The following is a 21,512-nucleotide window of genomic DNA, read 5'->3' as shown; positions in this document are numbered from 1 at the left end:
CAGATAATAAGCCAGTACAAAATGATTGTAAACATACCTTGGCTGCAAAACATTTGTTTTGTACTAAAAAGCAGAAATTTAGAAATGGAAACTTCTTGATTAGTGTCAGTGGGTCTGTTTCCATACTGCCTTGTTTTTAATCTAGCTGGCTCCTTTATAACAAACAATGAAAGACAAAATATAATTAAGAGTGAAATAATATGGTACATTTTGGAACTACTTACCCATTTCTTTGTACCAGTTAAGGGCATCTTCTTCTGTGGTATTACTTCTCATCTAGTGCATGCTTAATTATTTTTCACTGGCCATTTCACTCAGTCTTTTAAAGCAGGACACATTAAAGAAATGAATCAGTATCTTAACATTTGTAGAAAGAATACATTTTTAAATGTCTTTAAGGAGATAAAAGCTTGGTGCCGCACAGATTTATTGTGTGTTTAAAGCCACTACCCAATAACAAACCCTGAACCTAAGGTGTGGTCATACCTGAACTGAAAACGACAGCCTCCCTGAACTCAGGGACATGAAAAACAATCCCTCCATTTTATCTCATCCCTTCAGTATCTTTATTGATTTTTTTTTCCTTTGCAATCATTTTGAAGAGGATAGTTTTTTATATGTCTGTCCCACGTGTACATCCAAAGGATCTGGGTTTCAACATAATGATTTTTGGTTTTCTTTTGGGAATGAGTTACATTTCTTCTAGCACATCACTATCAGGCCACTCTGACTATGCAAAACAGTAGGAAACTTCAGTGTGGTTTCGGTTGTCCGAGGTAAAGTTAAAATATTGGTGATTAATTTTCACTGGTGCTCCTGGGAACCATAACTAAGGACAGTGTGATCACTGGTCTAGGCCAAACAGTGGCATGGTCATAATTAGCATTGTTCTTTATAGACTCGTTAACTCTTTCCTGGTATTAATCAGAATGCATTTTAGATTCATCATTTACCTCGGAATTAATGAACCATTCAATTCAACACAATTATCTGTTGAATGCCTTCATTTTTTTACTAGGATATTCTCGGAGGAGAATACAAAGGCGAACAGGATATATTTTGTGCCCCTGCCTCGGAAGTTACAGTTATTAAAAATAGAGTCGTTCCTGAGGAAATAGATGATATATATCAAATATTTATGCCCAGCATTTGATTGAAAACATTAACATTTTAACTTCTTTGAATACAGCCATGGGAATTCCATCCAGAAGGTGCCTGCAGATGATTTTCCATTCTCACTTTTAAAGAGGGTTATTGTTCAATTTAAAATAATAACAGAAGAATAAGTTGTCATTTACTAAGGCATGTTCTGTTTCAAGGTCTGATTAACAACCAACCCTCTCTCTCTACTAAGGGCAAGTTGGCTAATTAATAACAGACATTAATTCTGTGCTTCCCACAGTGCAGTTTTATTCACTTGAGTTCACATTGATTTATGTTCTTTTGTGTCCACTGTGTGCTTCTCTATGTGCACTCCATGCATATGTACATAATGTAGTTTGTGTGTGCTCTCCTAGGTCCCACTAAAGTATTGATATATGGACCCAAAAGTAGATGTGAGTAGATAATGCTTGTACCCAAAAGTAGAACTGAGCTTGATTATATCTTTAATAAGAGTTGCTTCTTGAAAGACAATTGATTTAAGATCTTGCTGAATCTAATTTTGTTGTGTATGGTTTTCCCCGCGGATATAGAATCATTCAACACTAGAATGAAAAACTGGAGCAAAGCAGTTAGCCTACCAGGGCTATGATGTGCTGTTAATGACACAGTACGAATATTACTACTAATAATAATAGCCAGCATTTATCTTACATGACATTAAGCCCCAAAGGGATGGTTGTCACAATACATTATTCTCGCTCTGTGCTAGACACTATTTTAAGTACTACACATGTGCAATTCATTGAACCTCACAGTATTCCTAAGGCAAGTACTATGTTAACATCCACATTCTGTAGATTGAGAAACAGGCACAGAACGGTTTAGAGAAAAGGAGCTTAATTGGTGGCAGAGTCAGTCTGTTGTCATAGACAATCTCTCTAGAATCCCTGCCTTTTGAAACTGCCTCTCAATATAAAATTTGTTCACATCTCAGAATGATGTCATCTTCTAAGAGTTACTACATCCATAGCTGTTTCTGGGCTCTGTTTATGTCATGTGAAAATACAGACTATTAACTCCTAGACACTTTTTTTTTTTTTGCGGTATGCGGGCCTCTCCCGTTGTGGAGCACAGGCTCCGGATGCGCAGGCTCAGCGGCCATGGCTCATGGGCCCAGCCGCTCTGCGGCATGTGGGATCTTCCCGGACCGGGGCGCGAACCTGTGTCCCCTGCATTGGCAGGTGGACTCTCAACCACTGCGCCAGCAGGGAAACCCTCCTAGAAACTTTTGAAAATTATTTTTAATCATGTTTGAACTCATAGAAAAGAGGATGAAAACTGGGAATTATTGAAGTCTCCCCCCAGCCCTCAAAGTTATTGTCTAATGTGCTTCCCCAGAATCTCTGTACCCTGTATGCTGGCTTATATCCCAGGTGGCTGCAGACTGCCTTTCCTGGGTTCCTATGTCCCCTGATTTCTAGCTGGGTTCAACCAGTGGGAGACACTGGCAGAAGATTAGGGGATGGGAGGAAGAGAGAGGCTGGGATGTGTAGGGAAGGGGTGAGGAGGGGTGGGAGTAAGCAAAGGCATCATCTCATCCATGTATCCAGCTCCCTCCAGATTGGCCCACCACAGGTCTATCTTCCACCAGGGACCTAGCCCCTGGGTTTCGTAACACTCCTTCCGCCATTTGTCCCTACTGTGCCTTCCTGCTGTTGCTAATCCCTGGGTTACCTCACGACCTCCTGTTTTGGTATCCCAGTTCTTCATGACCTGTGTAATTAATTTATTCCTTGCATTAAATTCCCTTGGCTAGATAGATATGCTTTAAGTTGTTTCTGTTTGCGTAGTTACACCCTGACTGGTGCACAAGCCATCCTCATTTTGTATTTTGTATGCTTATAAAATAGGCGAAGAGAATGCTAATGGCATACTGTACCCAGATTTCAGCAAAACTTCTGACAGACAATCTTATGTCCTTGTAAACAAAATGGGGGGAGTTTAGACTGGATTATTAAACATTCTTAGATTGCTGGAGCTTATTAATGTTCAAATCAACCTGATGAAAAGGCTCTAGAGGTTTGCCAGAAGGCTCTGTCCTTGGCCATGACCTACTCAACTTTATTACCAAAGATTTAGACGAAGACATAAAAAGCAACTTTATCAAATGTGTCTATAACACAAAGCTGGAAGGTAATTTAACTCAAATTTTGAAAAGATATACTTTGTAAAGAAAAATGGAAACTCTTGCATCTAGTTACAAAAAGTATAAAGATACAGAATGGGAGAGACCAAGCTTCCCAGCATAGTATGTGGGTAATCCAGGATTTTAATTGACCACAAGCCCAATACAAGCCAGAAGTTTTGACCTGTTTTTTTAAAAACAGGTGGGATATCATATATTAACGCATATATGTGGCATCTAGAAAAATGGTATAGATGATCTTATTTGCAAAGCAGAAATAGAGACACAGACATAGAGAACAAATGTATGGATACCAAGGAGGAGGGGAGGTGGGATGAATTGGGAGATTGAGATTGACATATATACACTACTATGTATAAAATAGGTAACTAATGAGAACCTACTCTATAGCACGGGGAACTCTACCCAATGCTCTGGGGTGACTTAAATGGGAAGGAATCCAAAAAAAAGAGGATATATGTATATGTATAGCTGATTCACTTTGCTGTACAGCAGAAACTAACACAACATTGTAAAGCAACTATACTCCAGTAAAAATGAATTAAAAACAAAAACAGTGGGGCAAGTTCATCTTTGGTTCTCATTAGAAGATTAGTGTCCTTATCAACTGACAAATAGTTCCACTTTTCATCTAGAGTATTACAGGAAGGCTAGGAACTTAATCTAAGATACTGCTAAATTGAAACGTCATTGTTTTCCAGCCCTTATAAGCTTTATGTCATTTATGAATTTTATTTGCACACATTTGTTTACTTTTGCCTGGCAACAACCCAGCGGAGGATGTACTGTTACGATTTCTCAGCCTTTAATGGGTTCAGGTATAAGCTACCTGCCTAGCTCACTGTGTGGCCTTAGGCAAGCAAGTATGGTGCTTGCACAGAAACCCAACTTATTTCAATAAAGTCCATTCTCACATCAGGACAACCATACTGCATCTGGATAAGAGGGACCCAACTTTTGAAAGGTTGGGAAGCCTTTACATATAATGAGCAGTTATTCCAGGGGAAGAGACTCACGGGAACATAAAGTCTATCTTCTAGGATTTAAAAGTCTGTCACATGAGAGAAGGAGTGGATTAATTTAAGTGGCTTCAGGGAACAACCAGGACTGATAGGATTTGTAGATTTTTGCTCAATATTTAAAAAATTTCAAACAGCATTGCCCTTTAATATGGTCACTGTCTTTGTGCAAAAAGTTGGATAATTCTCAGGACTTTTATAATAAAATGAATTTCTACATTAGGAAGAATGTTAAATTAGATAACATTAGATAAGATAATTAGGTAAGTCTAGAGTGACACCCAACTCTGAGAGTTTGATTTGTGTTTGTTTGGGGGTTTGGTTAGTGAGATTTGTGATTTGTAGTTATTTGTTTTATTTTTATAGTTTAACTTCCAACCATGTAATTGTTTTTCTTATAATTTAGAATTAACATGCTCTATTTATGAAAAAACTTTAAGAGCCTGAAACAAGGAAGTAAAGCATGACTAGTGCTCGGGGTAATTACCTTCCCAAGAAATATGCTGTTTCCCAGAATATGTCCCCAGAGTGAATGTCTGCATTTGTTCCATTTCATTCCTAGCTGTAGAATCCTATCAGGGGTGATGAGGAGAATTGTTTTGAAATACATTGAAGCTGAGAATAGAGTTTGCAAAGTGTTATTGGGTTTGTTAAGATGAACCTGTGCAAATGCAAACCATTGGCAAAATCAGTGCTTGTGTGGCAAAGGTCCCTGAAGTGACTTATTAAAGGCCACCAGAGCGATAGTGGTTGAAAACCATAAAATTTACCTTGAGGATGCCTTTCTAGCCTTCTTCTAGCATAGTCTCTCTCCCCACATGGGGTAGTTAGATTCATGAAGGACTAGTATAATTGAGAAAGGAGAATAAAAATTATTCCAAAATTGATGCAAAAACAGCAAATCTCCCCTGAGAATAAAGCATGCAGGGAAGATGATATGTACCCCAGTGTTTCAGAATTAATTTAACATTTTGCTTTGATCTTTTTTCTGGTTAGGTTTAATAAAGGGAAGTTCTCAGTCTTCACAACTACTTGCTGAGGTCTAAAAGTTAACTTACATGATTTCCTGAAAAAGACAGCTCTGTTGTGAATTCATGATATTACACATCTTCCCTGTGAATGATCCTGAAGGGCTGGGTACTCTTGTCATGTTCATTTTTTTAAAAAAACCTTGCACTGTCTGCCTCCTCCCGCCCCTTCTCCAGCTTCTTCCGAGACTTACTAATCATAACATAATTCTCATGGAAGGATTTGAGATATACTGAAAGTACTAAGGGAAAAAATGAGGTAAAATAGTATCTGATGTTTAATTCAATGTATTATCCATTTAAAAAATGAATTTTATAGCTGTTAACAATCTCTGACAACTTGCCATTCCATAAAATGGTGATTTTTCTTTTAAAACAGATCAGTTTCCTACTCATGTACTTGATTTGGGGGGTTCAGCAAGCCCTAATAGTCTTTTTTCCTCTAAATTGACAGTGCAGAGTAGATAAAATGAGTAATGGTTAAGAATTCCTGTGCTGCCGTTGGCCTCATCAGCCTTGTAGTGACTCGTGATGAATCCCTCCGAGGGGCTGAGGGGCTGGTGTGGAAGCTGTCAGGAATCATGGGACAGACCTTATTGATCTTTGCACCTTTAGTGTCCCCCATTGAGCCTAGCACCGGGGAGCCTTATGGGGAGAGTTTATGAATGAAAAGCCAGGTATTGAAAATGAATTTTACAATGAGCTGTAATTTCCTCTTTTAGAAAATAGCTTTTAGATTGCAGTTTCAAGGTACATAGTTGCTGGAGAGGAAGATGGCGAGTTTCTCCTTTAATGTCCTATATGTGAAATTTGGGGAGTTTAAAAACTTAACTGAATTGCTCCCAGATGTGTTTTGGTGCTCAAAATTTTTCAGATTTTAGGGAAAATGGTGCAGTGTGTGTATCTTACAGTATGCCATTAATTCCCCTAATATATATTCAAATTCATGGAGATTTAATAGCAAAAACATGAATAGTCACATTAAGTCAGATAATAGTTCTGGTCAGAATTTGCAGCCAGGTAAGTTTGGATCAGATCGTTTGCCATCAAATGAGTTTAAAAAAAAAACAACCACCCTCCACTTACTTTTCAGAGCTTTTGTGACCTTTCAGGTTATCTGTTGGCATTTGTGGACCTATAATGTTTTGTTCATTAACCAAAACCTTCTGTAGTTCTTTAGTGAATCATCTTATCATTTCTAATTTTAAGCAGGTAGATGGAAATTGTTGCTATTTCTCTCATTTCCCCAAGAAAAAAGAAAAGGTAAATATCTGAATAGAGTTTGGGGATGATTTACTAAGTACTCCCACATGTGCATCATCTCACTTAGACCTCACAGGATCCTCTGAGATAACTATTATCATCATTTTTATTTTACAAAGACAACAGAGGAATGAGGACTGAAATGACTCATTCTAGGTGCAGAGTTAGCAAGTAGCAAAATTAAGACTCAAACTCAGGTCTTTCAACTCTAGATCCCATCCTTCTTTTACCAAATCTTGTTCTCAGAGGAAACCTTCATGAGAAGCTGGAAAGTGAGAATTTGAGTATATACTCCTCTAGAGTTGAATGAACATATTACAAAGCCTTTTATTAATTTGAATAATTTAAGTTAGTTTGGCAGAAGTGGACTTGTAAAATTTGAACTTTGTTTTGATTATTTTTTAAAAGGATGTAATTTAAAAGTTTAAGCTAATTTCAAGTATAGAATAATGTATTTTTGTTGTTCTCTCATGTTTAACTGTTTAGATGTGCCTGGCATCAGAGGGGGTGAAAATGGAAGAATCAAAGCTAATAAAAACAAAAGAATCAGATGGCGGAAGAATTAAAGAATTGGAGAAGGGCAAGGAAGAAAGAGAAATAAAAATGGAGAAAATAGATGAAGCCAGGATACAGAAAGAAGCAGAATTTGAAAAATCAGCTAAGGAAAATGTAAGAGATTCTAAGGAATTAAGAAATTTTGAGGAGCTGCGAATGGATGATATAATGGGTATAAAAATGGAAGCTCCTAAAGAAATTAAAAAGGAAGAATTAGAGGAAGATCAAAAATGTAGTCACTTCCCTGATTTTTCTTACTCTGCCAGTAGCAAGATAATAATAAGCGATGTTCCCAGTAGAAAGGATCACATGTGCCATCCTCATGGAATTATGATCATCGAGGATCCCACAGCATTAAGCAAACCAGAAAAGCTGAAAAAGAAAAAGAAGAAAAACAAAATGGATCGACATGGAAATGATAAATCCACACCCAAGAAGACTTGCAAAAAGAGGCAGTCCTCGGAATCTGATATCGAGAGTGTCATGTACACCATTGAAGCTGTTGCAAAGGGAGACTGGGGCATCGAGAAGCTTGGAGATACCCCTCGCAAGAAGGTCCGTACATCCTCAAGTGGCAAGGGAAGCATTTTGGATGCCAAGCCACCAAAGAAGAAAGTGAAATCAAGAGAGAAGAAAATGTCAAAGGAGAAATCCTCAGACACCACCAAAGAGTCAAGACCTCAAGATTTTATCAGTATTTCTGCCAGCAAGAACATTTCTGGTGAAGTACCAGAGGGTATAAAAGCAGAACCATTGACCCCTACGGAGGATGCATTACCACCCAGTCTATCGGGACAGGCCAAGCCTGAGGACAGTGACTGTCACAGAAAAATAGAGACTTGTGGCTCCCGGAAATCCGAGAGGTCTTGCAAAGGTGCTCTTTATAAAACCCTGGTGTCTGAGGGTATGCTCACCTCTCTGCGAGCTAATGTTGACAGAGGTAAGTGACTTCTCTAAATCTGAAAAGAACATGGAAACCTAGCAGAATTTCTCCTTTAGATGTATTGAACCACAGTAAAGAACAGTATAGTACCAAAATAATATTTTACACTTGTACAATTCTTTACAGTTTATAGATTATATACATTTGTCATTTTACCTATATGTTTTAGCACCATTAAGGAGAGTTTCTATTCACTTTGTACATAGTTCTCAGAATATAAGTGTTCAAAGTTACTCCAACCTTTTTTTTTACTGGTGTTGGCTGGCTTTTTGTTTTGAAGGATCAGTATTGCATGTGTAGAGCTCTTAAGTCTGGGGTTTTGTTTGTTTGTTTGTTTGGGTTTTTTTGCGGTACGTGGGCCTCTCACCGTTGTGGCCTCTCCCGTTGCGGAGCACAGGCCTAGCGGCCATAGCTCATGGGCCTAGCCACTCCGCGGCATGTGGGATCCTCCCGGACCGGGGCATGAACCCATGTCCCCTGCATCGGCAGGCGGACTCTCAACCACTGAGCCACCAGGGAAGCCCCAAGTCTGGTTTTTTAAATTGATGGAAATAATTTTCTGAAACAAGCAGATATGTTTGGCAGAATCTTGACCTGTAGACTCTAGAAGCAAATAACTTATCTAGCCCTCCCCACTAGGTAATCAAAACTGTAGTTGAAATGAAGAACTCTTTAAAACATAACAGTATCCAGAAACCAGTTAATATATATACCTTTATTCCACAGAGTGTTTCATATAAATTCATCTATTTTAAAATATAGTATCTGGCTAGGGGACTACCTGTTGCCAAGCTAAATTCCAACTATAGAGGTGTGTGAAAATAGGTCTAACAAGTCCTGAATGAAGATCCTTGAGAGTACATGGTTCTCCAGGGATGTCATTCCAGTAAGTCTTGGGGAAATTAGAATTAATAGTGCATACCAGAAAAGGGCTCCCACACCTCAGGCTGATTATCTAATGGAAAAGCTAGTAGTATTGATAGTTAGTCTGTCTCATGAGTCATGTTGCACCTGTTATGATGAGACTGTGGATCTCAGAGTCTGTAGGTTACTTTTTTGCATGTTCTGTTATTAAAGGTGGTCCATCAGGAATCACTCTGAGGAATCTGAAATAGTTACAAATGGCATCATGCAAATGATACCTAAGGGGTCAAGAGGTCACTTGTGAAGCAACTAAGATGATTTCCCTTCCATCCCAATATACCAAGCACACTCTTCCTTTTGAATTTCCTTAGGGAAACGAAGCTCAGGAAAAGGAAACTCCTCTGATCATGAAGGGTGTTGGAATGAAGAAAGCTGGACATTTAACCAGAGTGGGACCAGTGGAAGCAAGAAGTTCAAGAAGACAAAGCCAAAGGAAGACTCTCTCCTTGGGTAAGTGTCTGTGAGCACAGTCAGACACACAGCACAGACCCCAAATGTGGTGGTATTTTCAAGGTAAACAGATCACTAACTGCTTGTTCTTTGAGTATCCAGTCAGCACTTCCTGCCATCTTAGTAAGCACATGAAGGAATACAAATCAAGTGTACTGCATGATTCCTGCTGTTAGCATGGTTGTGTGAGTGATAGTGTCATTCATGTTTTAAGTATAGTACAAAATGTGTAGATTTTAGACTTAGACCTGAGTTTGAATGGAGGTCCACCTTGTATTAGTGGCGTTACATTGTATATGTTTTTACATTTACAATGCATCTCCAGGATGCATTTCTCATCTGAAGTTTATGATGGATATTATATAAGTATGTTTATACTTTGCTAATTTTACATACTGTATGTACTTCATTTAATATTTCTGAAGGTTATGTACATGTTTATAAAATAATGACAGCTGAAAATGTAGATTAAATTATGTTTCTACCTCTGACTTTGTTTTGTGTAAACCATATTCTAATGCTCTGAGATTAAAGTATTAGATTAAGTATTCTCTTGATACAGAGAATATTCAGCAACTAATTATGTATTAAAATGCAGTATCAAGAAGGAGCATACATCAAGATAAAATCATTAAGAATTATTTCATTTTTTATTATATAAAACAGACTCCTAATACCAATCTTAACAGAAAGCATTTTGTTAGTTAGGAGATTCAGTACTTTATATTGGTGAAGAAATCATCTGTATATTCAGTTGTACTGCTTTAAAAATCCTTTGAGATTTCTCATTAGCCCGATTTGAAAGAATACATTGACTAGAAATAAGTACATTTTAATATATTTTCCATATTTTTCATAAGTATGTTAGAGGCATGCAAATTTTGTGCATTTGGGAGTATTATATTTGGTTTATCCATAAATATTTGCATTTCTCTTTGTGGGATAGTGTATTTTTTCAACTGGGCATTACAGTGCTTTAAGGTCTGGTTAATCTTAAGGTCCTCATCATACAGTGGGAGGGTGGAAATTATTTCATGTGACGATGATTCCTCAATATTATTTATATCGAGATGATATATTTATAATTTTATATATTTTGTTTCTAATGTTTTTAAAAGTCCAAAGTAGTTCAATTAGTTTTGCTGACATTATGCTTAAAGAATGACATGAAAATCCTCACATTTGTCATTGTCAAATACAAAAGTATTTGCACGATTTTCTTAAAAAGTGACAATCGAGCATCAGGACCAGTGCTCTATATCTCCTGGAACTACCAGTGCCCTGTGGGTCTACAAACTGAGAAAGAAGCAGGTCTTGTTGCAGACAGTATGAAGGCCAGGGGAATTCAGCAGGCATGAAGGCTCCCCAGCAGAAAGTTCTCTGGTGCTTCCATTCGAAACTGCTGAAGCTATGAGAGAGATATTTTTACCAGTCTTCTTTGAGGAACAAGAAGAGTGAAACAATCTTTTGAAAATCTGTTCCTGAAAAGAGATTGGGGTGTGGGGTGTTTTTGTTTGTTTTAATCATTTCTAAGGAAGCCACATGTATTTAACTGGTAGTGTTGTTTTCTACAGGCTAAATCGGTGATAAAACTCTGATCTTTCCTCCTCTCCCTTCTTTAAATATTGGCCTATCAGAATCAGACTATCTGGGTTTGCTTTGTTTGGAACATGCCAACGTAGTTCATGAGCAGTGAAAAATGCCAGATCCTGTCAGTCTTCTCTGAGATTTCTAAATGAGTATTTTAAACCTTTTTATCGCAGAAAATGTGCTACCTGTTTAGTTAACTATAGCCAAGGAAAATTCACTCAGTATTGGCAGTTCTACTTTTATAGACTTCTCCACGAAAAACATAGGTAATTATTCTAGTTGAAAAAAGAAGGGACCTAAGGAGTTACAGCTTGCATTTTCGTATTTTTCTTTTGGTTATCCAGAGTATCTGAAAAATTTACGACTTATAGATAGCTTTCTGACAGCATCTGATTAGTATCAGATAGTATCTGATTTTCCATTAGTATAAATATTTATTAACTGAAATGAGAAAAGACAGTTTTATTAAGGGAGGAACATCACTCCCACCCACCAACCTTCACTGCTTTGTTAGAACTTAGTAGTGGCCTTTTTCAGCTGGCCATTCTGATGGTCATCTGACTGTCTTATCTCTGCTCCCAATTCCTGTACATTGCTCCAAAACTGAGAATAGTCTTAAGTGGACACACCTCAAGGACATCCCTCAGGTAGCGGCCTAACACGTTAACTTCTTGTAAGTTGGTACTCAAAGCTGCTCTCTTCTCAGTACGCTTTCCATTTTCCATCTACCAAGCACAGCAGTTCTCCCATCTGTTTGGGTTGCATCTTAGCTAATAAGTCTCACTATAAATGAAAGCCAGCAGCTAGCCTAGGATCCAGCAGGCATACTGCCATTGCTGTGAGGGGGACTTAGAGACAGTCAAAAGCAACCCAAGGATTTCCCAACTTTGCTGGTGGCTTGCTGGTGGCATTTATGAAGTCATTTGTGATTTGCGTTAAAGCAATGTTGCCTCTCTGCCAGTTGTGTTCTTTGAAAACTGGCTTTACTTTTCTCATTGAGTGTCTTGTCCTCATCCTGGTCAACTGCCCAGAATTTTTTTCTAATATTCAGAATATTTGTTTTGCATTTTCTTTGTGTGTGTATATTTTAATCACGTACTAGTCAATAATTTTTTTAAATTAAGCTTACAAAATTACCAATATACCATACTATCAGTAAGCTTGCATACACACACACACAAGAATCTTTAGAATGAGAAACTTGTCTGGCTGGAATATGCTTTGTATTGAACTTAATGAAAAATTCCCATGCCAATGGAAAGAACAGCGAATTCTCCACTTAAAAATATTCTGCTATTTTTATATAATGTTTCTACTTTTCTAAGATAATAACCTGTTGTGTGAGTTTATGAAGAAGATTGTGTTGGTAAATCTCAAACATTTCTGAAAAGATGTTTTTTGTCCTTGCACAGAATTTATTAATAATGCCCTAATTCTTAGGGACCCCATTTTCAAATGGAATATCTTAAAATATATCTTAGATCATTTTCTGTTTAAATATTTACATCATGTGCTGATTGATTCTATCCCCTCCCCTCTTTTATTAGCTCAGCAAAGCTGGATGAAGAATTTGAAAAGAAATTCAACAGCCTCCCTCAGTATAGTCCTGTTACATTTGACCGGAAATGTGTACCTGTCCCAAGAAAAAAGAAGAAGACTGGAAATATGTCCTCAGAACCGACTAAAACCAGCAAAGGTTAGATGTGTGCTGTACTTTTCCTGCAGTGTGGTCAGAATCTAACTGAAGCCTCTTCTCAGCGTCTGCAGCTCCCTTTTAGATAATGTAACTGGGTTTACAGTTGGAGCAGTGAGTTGGAATTTCAGGTTTCTTTCCAAGATTATCTTGGTTCCTGCCTTACTTCTCTCCCTCTTCTTTCCTTCCTAAGTCTCTTCAGCCCTTGTCCTTTGGCATCTCAGCCCCATACATTTGCCCATAAGTGTGTAGCTCTTTTGAAAGTGTTATACATGGTCTTCGACCTCCTGCTCTCCAGAATTCAGATTGGGAATGTTGAGCTTCTCTTGAGCAGAAACTGCTGGCTGAGCCTAATTCTTCTGTTCCCTGTCTGTCTGCAACAGGTTGGACTCTGGGGCAGTGAAATCCTTCCATTCACCTAATAGGGAGACTCTATTCTTTACTGGCAGTGTGAATCAAATGAAAATAAAAATCCCTGTAATACTCCGGCAATATAATTTGTATTGGTTTCGTTAAATTTAGAAAAATGCTGTGTTTTCGAGAATATCAGATTCTCCTCTGTGTATATCAAGGAAGCTTTTTAAATTATCAGTGTGACTTGGGTGGATCTCAGCACTCATTAGGGGCAGCACTGTAGTCCCTAGAGGGGTTTTAAAGAGTGGGGGGTGCCTTTTCAGTGGTCTCAACACCTGGGACCACCATTACATTTGTGGGGCAGGGGCTGGGGTTCTAAACATCCACACCCACTCAGGACATTCAAGTACAATGAAGAATTGTCCTACCCTAAATGACAGTATTGCTCCCAGTGAGAAACTCGTCTTCTGATTTTACTTTAGCTCTAAAGGTTGATGGGCAAATATACCTCTAGTTTTCCATACAGATGTGAAAGACTTCATTTGGTAGCTCTCCTATAAGGGTAGTGAATGGAGAGATGAAGAACTAGTGTGGCCAAGGTTTTGTTGTTTCCAGGATCAAATTCTGAGCAGGATTTGATAGATTTCTCATAATTACCCTGTGAAAGAGGCTACCTGTTTCTTGCTTTATGGCAAATCAGATTAATTCTTTTGAGTGTGTGTATTTTTGTTGGATAGATGGATAAATGATGACATATATCTTTACATAAATCTTGCCCAAATCTAGCAATCATGGATAATGATCAAAGATAAATGTTAATGAGGGTATATAATTTCATGGATTTGGGGAAGTATATAAGGTATATATATCTAGGGAAAAATTATTTCTGAAGAAACCTGAACCTTTTTCCCTCAAGACCTAAAACACCCATTGTACACTGGAATTGAAACAACTGAGGAGACCTCTATCTCAGGATGAATCTGAAAGGTTGAAAAATATTCTCCCTTCATGATTAAAGGCAGGGAAGAATGTAAAAGTGATTTTAGAATGAGCTTGGATTTCTGCTGTGGTTAATAAAAACAAGTCTAGTGCATAAAGAACTAAAAAAGAAACATTGCATCACCAAGTCTGCTCATCTGGGAAAATAAAATAGGGTTGTTCTGAGATCTCCCAAGATAGGTAGGAAAGACATAAAGCAGCTTGTTGACAGGTAGGTAGCTGAGCACTGCAATAGATTGCCAAGTGAAATGACAGTCCTTGTGCCCTAGAGATATTTAGGAATAGGTAAAGTAGTCCATGGGCCCAAAGATGCCAGGTATCATCAGCCCCATAATTCTTGGATTTAAAGTTGCTGATAAATACCTGACAAGCTAATAAAATGGAACTTAACTGATTGCTGTGCAGGATGTATTCTCTTCCTCCACTCCATGCAGTTGGAGACATTCATTTTAGAGCTCTGAAGTTGGCTGAATTATCCTTGAGGGACAGTAACAATAGATTTATCTTTGTAAAGCTATAAAACCCTGAAGTTAGAATGTATTTTCACGAGACCTTCTCTTGGGTCTTGGTTGTCTGTTATATGTTTTTCCTCTCCCAGCTGAGATTAACAGTATTTCTTTTGCTATGAAGTAGCTTTTTGGAATTTTGGATTATACTTTATACAATATCACCTTAACTCTTCCACTATGCCTCTCAAGCCACAAAGTCCCTGGTTCTTATACAGTATATCAGTAATTACATAGGTAGGAGGTCTGTCAGGGCTTTAGATTTTGCTCTGCATTCCGACTTGTGGAGCAAAATGCGATTAAAATAAAGCAGAAATTAAATAATATATTCTCTATTTAGCAAACTAAAGAAATAGTATTTGTGGCTGATTGTAATTTGGCATTAGCAGCTCCAGTGTACTATCCTACAAGTTATTAATGAAATTATCATACCAGCTGTGCTGTAATTGCCTGATCTTTAGAGGATAGAGCAGATTGTTTTCTTAGAGTCTAGACCCTTTGCATCTTTACATAATGAATCGTTCAAAGCAAACATTGTGAGTGAGATCATTAGTTCTTTAGTAAAGGAGCGAGTGTTCATAGGAAACCCCATTTTTTCTCCAACAGTTTGCCATTTGTCTGTATTTTATTTTCTCCTATATTTGTTATTCAACACTTATTACATTTTTTTTTTTTTTTTTTTTTTTTTTTTTTTTTACTTATTACATTTTTTCCCTGCCTTATACTAGGTACTTTTTTAGCTCCTCCAGGTTATATGTATAGAATTTTTATGAAATGTAATTTCTAGAGGAAAATGATTATGTATGCATTTATATAGTTACATATCTCAAAATCATAGCACCTGCTTGGGCTTACAATTCTGTTTTTCCAGTGGTCTTCTTATTTATATTTGTATTTCTAAGTAGTCTTCCCCTTTTCCATTGCCCCCTCCACTATCTCTGCCCTGTCCCTTATGTCTATGTAATAGGTCTTGTCAGAAACTTTACAATAAAAAGGGATGAAAATAATTGTCACCTTCCTCCAACGAGGCTCAGACTACATTATAGTAGGCTTAGTATATAGATGATTTAGGAGTAGAATTTCCCTTTGCTTCTAAGAACAAATTATCCAGGAAATTATAATCCATCTAACTCACAGTGCAGGTCAGCTGAAGCAGCCCATTCCTATAGTGTTTTCTGGTTTCTCTCCCACAGTTACTTATATATATTCAAATGAAGGCTTTGAATTATAAATCTAAATGTAATTGTAACTTCTTAAGAGGTTTGTTTTGACACATTATTTTAAGTGTTTATTTACTCTTAATGTATGAAGCACTTTTTACAAAAGTGTCAGAAGTCGGAGGGCTCTGTAAAATAGTAATTTTCAAGCAAAGTAGGGTCATGGAGAAAAAGTTAATTGAGTTCAATTTAGAGTGTTTAAATTATGCCTGAGCTTGACCCTTGACTTACTTTCTCCTCCCTTATCTCTTTATCATTTCATATTGTTTTTTAGCCCATTAACAAACATACTGTTGGTCTTTCTCATTTTTTTTCCAATTCACACTTACACTGCAAGATTGAAATTTCAAATGGTTAAGGATTTGAGATTTTAAAAAACCACAGTGGGATAAAAGAAGCAGGTTTACAAAATAAAAGATTGAGGACAGAAACCCCTGTTTGGGTTTGAGCCAACCTGAGGATACTTTCTGTGCTCAAGAGCTGAAATGTGATGAAAGCCAGGCCATCCTTTCCTATCAGGAAGTGATAGCTTCCAGGTTGGGCAGAACTCTGTTTTTCGCCGTGTAACTGTTTGAGAGTCTTCACTGCCACCAGACATTTTCTTGAACATGGTGACAGCACATTTGCTTGTATAAAAGGTATACCTAGTATAATCCTGAGGTTTTTTTTTTAAACAAGGCATGTATTGTCTAGTGCACTAAGGTGGCCCCTTCCCCTCAGTGAATCCTAACTTGATTGTGGCTGGTTTACTTGAACATACTCCAGTCCACAGATTCATGTGCCCAGCAGCTGGGAGCACTTTGGTATAAATTATTTTTTTAAATAAATTTTATTTATTTATTTATTTATTTTGGACTGCGTTGGGTCTTTGTTGCTGCGCGTGGGCTTTCTCTAGTTGCAGTGAACAGGGGCTACTCTTCGTTGCGGTGCACGGCCTTCTCATTGCGGTGGCTTCTCTTGCTGCAGAGCACGGGCTCTAGAGCGCAGGCTCAGTAGTTGTGGCACATGGGCTTAGTTGCTCCCCGGCATGTGGAATCTTCCCGGACCAGAGCTCGAACCCGTGTCCTCTGCATTGGCAGGCAGATTCTTAACCACTAGGCCACCAGGGAAGCTCTGCTATAAATTATTGCAAAGGAATTTGTTGATACGCTGGTCATTCATCACTTATGTGTTCATTACAGAAATGACAGCCTAGTCTTAGAATAAACCTTCATCCCTTTTTATAGCTTAAAAACATGAAACTATAGAAACTGGACATTAAGCCACCACCATTCTAGTTATGCCGAACACTTGTTTCCTATAATAGTTCTCCAGAGCAAGGTTCACTTAATTCACCTTACTTGCTGACCTTGAAAAGTTTTCATACCATGCTGATACTGAAATGGCTCCTATGTCACTACACTTCTCAGCTGAAACATGTCCATTTTTCAGCAAACCATGAACAACATTAATGTTTTGGAAAAGTTATTGTTAATGTCTCTATGGCACCCCTCTTACCCTCTCAGATTGTGGTTTGTCTCTGCTATTTTCTACCCAGCTGTGAAGTTGGGGTGCCAAAGAGATTGATACCTTCAAAACATAGGTCATCCAGCCCAAAAATGTAAGTGGAGTCCTAAGCTAGTTTATATGCCAGCAACAGGTGATTTTGTCATAAGGAAGTGGAAGCTGATACAGTCTTTCAAGAAATTTGGTAGGAAGACGAGGAGATGAGATGACATGGAAACATGAGATGGTGTTTTAGTGAAAGACAGTTGCCATTTCTTTGCTTTCTGAATGATTCCTTCTAAAACTCTTTTCTCTGCTTTTGACTTCCTACCTTTTCCCTCCATGGACATTTCTATGTCAATTGAATAATTAACTACGGAAAAAATAGTAGTATATGTGCTATTTATTACAAACTTTGACTTTATTTTCCTTGAACAAAATACCAAACATATGTACCATACTGGTGGGCAGGAATCAAATTGTTCACTTCTTGACTCTAAAATTACTGCTTTTCAGTGAATACCATCATATCTTATCTATTACTCCTTCAAGTTTGTCACTTTCTTTTTTATCTGAACTTGTCATTTGCTTAGATTTGTTTTATAGTTATAGTTTGGGGATGGCTAGCAGCAAGGAGTTTTAAAAATATAAGTTTACAGGAGCTCTTCTATGTACTAAACCACCCTGGATGTTCTTTTTTTATGTTAAAATTGGCAAGCTCTATATTTAGTTTTGTCCTTAAATTATACTTTTTAGATTTGTCTGAGTATGGTTTGGTCTGAAGATACGTATTCTATTCTTCTTTCTTAACCCATTCCATACATCAAATCAGTTTGCTTCTGTGAACTACTTCCTTATCCCATTGTCCTCATACACAGTGATGAACACAGAAATCATTCTCCCTGTGAGGCAATAGCTTATTATTATTAAATTATTTTCCTATGGGTAAATCACTAGGATCCTTATGGTCCTGAGAAGTCTCAAAATTGTTTTTCTGCTTTCTTCTTCTGTTTTCTGTGATCACCCATGTATCTGTCATTCATGTGCACTGGCCTGCAGTTTCCTGGATTGTATAAACTACATAGGAGTAATTGCAAATGGACTATAGAGAATACCTATAATATTAGTGTAGATTGTATACATGATATATTTTCTTTGTATTTGTTAAATTTATTTTCTTTCCCTTTTTGCTCACTCCCCCCCCACCCCCCAAAACAAACAAATAAGAAGTGTTTTCTGTTTCCATTTCAGATCACCACCACCCAATTCAGAAGTATTTGCTATTGGTTATTTAGAAGGATAACTTGGTGTAGTCATCAAAAAACACTTGTACACCTTTATGTTATCAGTAATAATAGCAAAAACTGTCATTTCTTGAGCTCTTTATTGATGCCATCAGTGTTTTAAGAGCTTTATTTGGGCATGCAACAGTATTGTTGAGAATCAGTCATGTGTTAAGCACCACTCTAGGCATGTAGAATATATCTGTGAATGAAAACAAAGAACACTGCTGCCAAGGAGGTTACATTTTAGTGGGACTACCAGGAATAAACAAGCCTAAACAATAAGAAAAGTATATAATGTATCAGAAGGTGAGCAATGATATGGAAAAAAGAACAGTTTTGATAGAACAAGAAGGCCAAATATCAACAAAGAAGGAGAAGACTTGAACATTATACAACAGCTAGACCTAACAGATATATATAGAATGCTCCACCCAACAATAGCATCATATACATTTTTCTCAGGTGGACATGGAACAGTCTCCAGAATACACAGTATGCTGGGACATTTAACAAACCAGTAAATTTAAAAGGATTGAAATAATTCAAATTATGTTTTCTGACCACAGTGGAATGAAATTAAAAATGAACAGCAGGAAAAAATGTAGAAAACTCAAAAATATGTGGAAATTAAGCAACACACTCTAAATAACCAGTAAGTCAAAAAAGAAATCAATAGGGAAATATGAAAATACCTTGAGATGAATAAAATGAAAACACAGCATACTAAAATTTGTAGGATACAGCCAGAGCATTGCTTAGAGGGGAATTTATAGGTGTAAATGCATATATTAAGAAAGAAGAAAGATCTCAAATCAATAACATAACCTGTCTTGAGACACTGTTAGAAGAACAAACTAAAGGAAGTAGAAGAAAAGAAATAATAAAGATTCAGAGAGGAGATTAATGAAATGAAATTAATTAAAGAATAGGAAAACAATAGAGAAAATCATTAAAACCAAAAGCTAATTCTTTGAAAAGAACAACAAATTTGATAAAAATGTTTAGCTAGACTGACCAAGGAAAAAAGAAGACTCAAATCATTAGAATCAGAAATGAAATAGGGGCCATTATTGCCGACCTTACAAAACTGGAAAGGATTATAAAGGAATACTATGAACAGTTATATGCCGGTAAATTAGATAACCTACATGAAACAGACAATTACTAGAAAGACACAAACTACCAAAACTGACGTAAGAAGAAGTAGACAATCTGAATAGACCTATAGCTAGTGTGAAGATTGAATTTAGTAATCGAAAAAGTACCAGACCCAGATGGCTTCACCACTGAATTCTTCCAAACACTTAAAGAATTAATACCAGTTTTTCACAGGCTTGTCCATAACATTGGAAGAGGAGGGAACACTTCCCAACTCATTCTGTGAGGCCAGTATTATACTAATGTCAAAACTAGACAAACACATCACAAAAAAGAAAAATTACAGACCACTATCTCTAACAGATATGGACACAGAAATCCTTAACAAAATACTAACAAACTGAATTGATGTAGGAAGAATTATATACTGTGACCAATTGGTATTTTACCCCAGGAATGCAGGGTTGGTTTAACATCCAAAAATCAGTTGATGTAATTTACCATATCAGTAAAACAACAACAAAGAAAAATCCACAGGATCATCTCAATAGATGTAGAAAATGTAGAAAAAGCATTTGACAAAATTCAACACCTTTTCACGATTCACACCCAACAAACTCAGAAATAAAAGGGAACTTATTAAACCTGATAAAAGACACCAAAAAAAAAGAAACCTCACAACTAGCATTATGCTTAATGGTGAAAGATTGGTTGCTTTCCCCCTAAGATAGGGAATAAAGACAAGGGTGTTCACTCTCACCATTTCTATCCAACATTATAGTGGAGGTTCTAGCCAGGGCAGTCTGGGATAGGGAGAATACAGATATCGGGAGGGGTGATAGCTAAAGAATATGGGATTTATTTTTGAGGTGGTAAAAATGCTCTAAAATTGATGGTGGCTGCAAATATTTGTGAATATAAAAACCATTTTATTGTATACTTTAGATAGGAGCACAGATAGTTTGCCTCTGGCAGGAAGGCAGGGCATGTGGATGCAGACACTGGCAGGTGGGTAGATGCAGCAGGAGCAGCTTATAGAGCTTCTTTTTTTTTTTTTTTTTTTTTTTTGGGTATGTGGGCCTCTCACCACTGTGGCCTCTCCCGTCGCGGAGCACAGGCTCCGGACGCGCAGGCTCAGCGGCCATGGCTCACGGGCACAGCCGCTCTGCCACATGTGGGATCCTTCCGGACTGGGGCACGAACCCGTGTCCCCTGCATCGGCAGGCAGACTCTCAACCACTGTGCCAGCAGGGAAGCCCTAGAGCTTCTAATTTTTAAATTCTCCCTTCAGCCCTGTGACTTGGGCATTATTGTTATATCCATTTACACATGAGGAAACAGAAGTTATGGAAAATGTCAGTTTCACATAGGAATATCAGCAAAGTGTAAAAAGCAACCTGCTTTTTGGAGGTCAGTGCTGTTGTTGGCATTTCTGATGGGTGACTGAAAAATCCCAATTCTCTTTTCTTTATGTGAAAAAACTAAGATACAGTCTGAGACTTCTCCCCACTCCCCTACCCCCCGCCACCCTCCAAAAAAAGTTTTGGCAAATATTTTTCTATTTTTAAATCACTTTTTTTCCTCCTAGAGTATCCTCAGAATAGGCTAGAAAGCTGTCGGGCCAACCTGAAAGTTGTCTTCAAACTGCTGTCCTTGTGAAAATCAGTTTCTTAGGAGAGATGAAATGCCAGTGCCATCCTTTCCTTCATGGTATTTAGGAATCTAAAGTAAAATCTTTTATTACAGACTACACCTACTCTGCTGTTACTGGTGTGGTCTGTCTCTAGTCACT

The 21,512-nt window shown here is 37.5% G+C and overlaps 1 protein-coding gene across 3 annotated transcripts in view; it reads left to right on the top strand.

The window, feature by feature from the left end:
• The window catches only part of BBX (BBX high mobility group box domain containing), a gene marked incomplete at its 5' end in the record, with an annotated part of 91,924 nt that overhangs the window by 54,290 nt on the left and 16,122 nt on the right, over positions 1–21,512 (top strand). For all 3 annotated transcript variants that reach the window (XM_079704992.1, XM_079704994.1, XM_079704993.1), the window contains 3 exons: positions 7,107–8,115; positions 9,354–9,492; positions 12,630–12,778. In XM_079704992.1, coding sequence (XP_079561118.1) covers positions 7,107–8,115; positions 9,354–9,492; positions 12,630–12,778 — 1,297 coding nt within the window. The remainder of the gene's footprint in view (positions 1–7,106; positions 8,116–9,353; positions 9,493–12,629; positions 12,779–21,512) is intronic.

The sequence above is a fragment of the Hyperoodon ampullatus genome, assembly GCF_949752795.1.
Source record: "Hyperoodon ampullatus genome assembly, chromosome: 5".
NCBI classification, from domain to species: Eukaryota; Metazoa; Chordata; class Mammalia; order Artiodactyla; family Ziphiidae; genus Hyperoodon; species Hyperoodon ampullatus.
The sequence above is the reverse complement of the archived record's forward strand: the minus strand, read 5'-3'. Positions and strand labels throughout refer to the sequence as shown.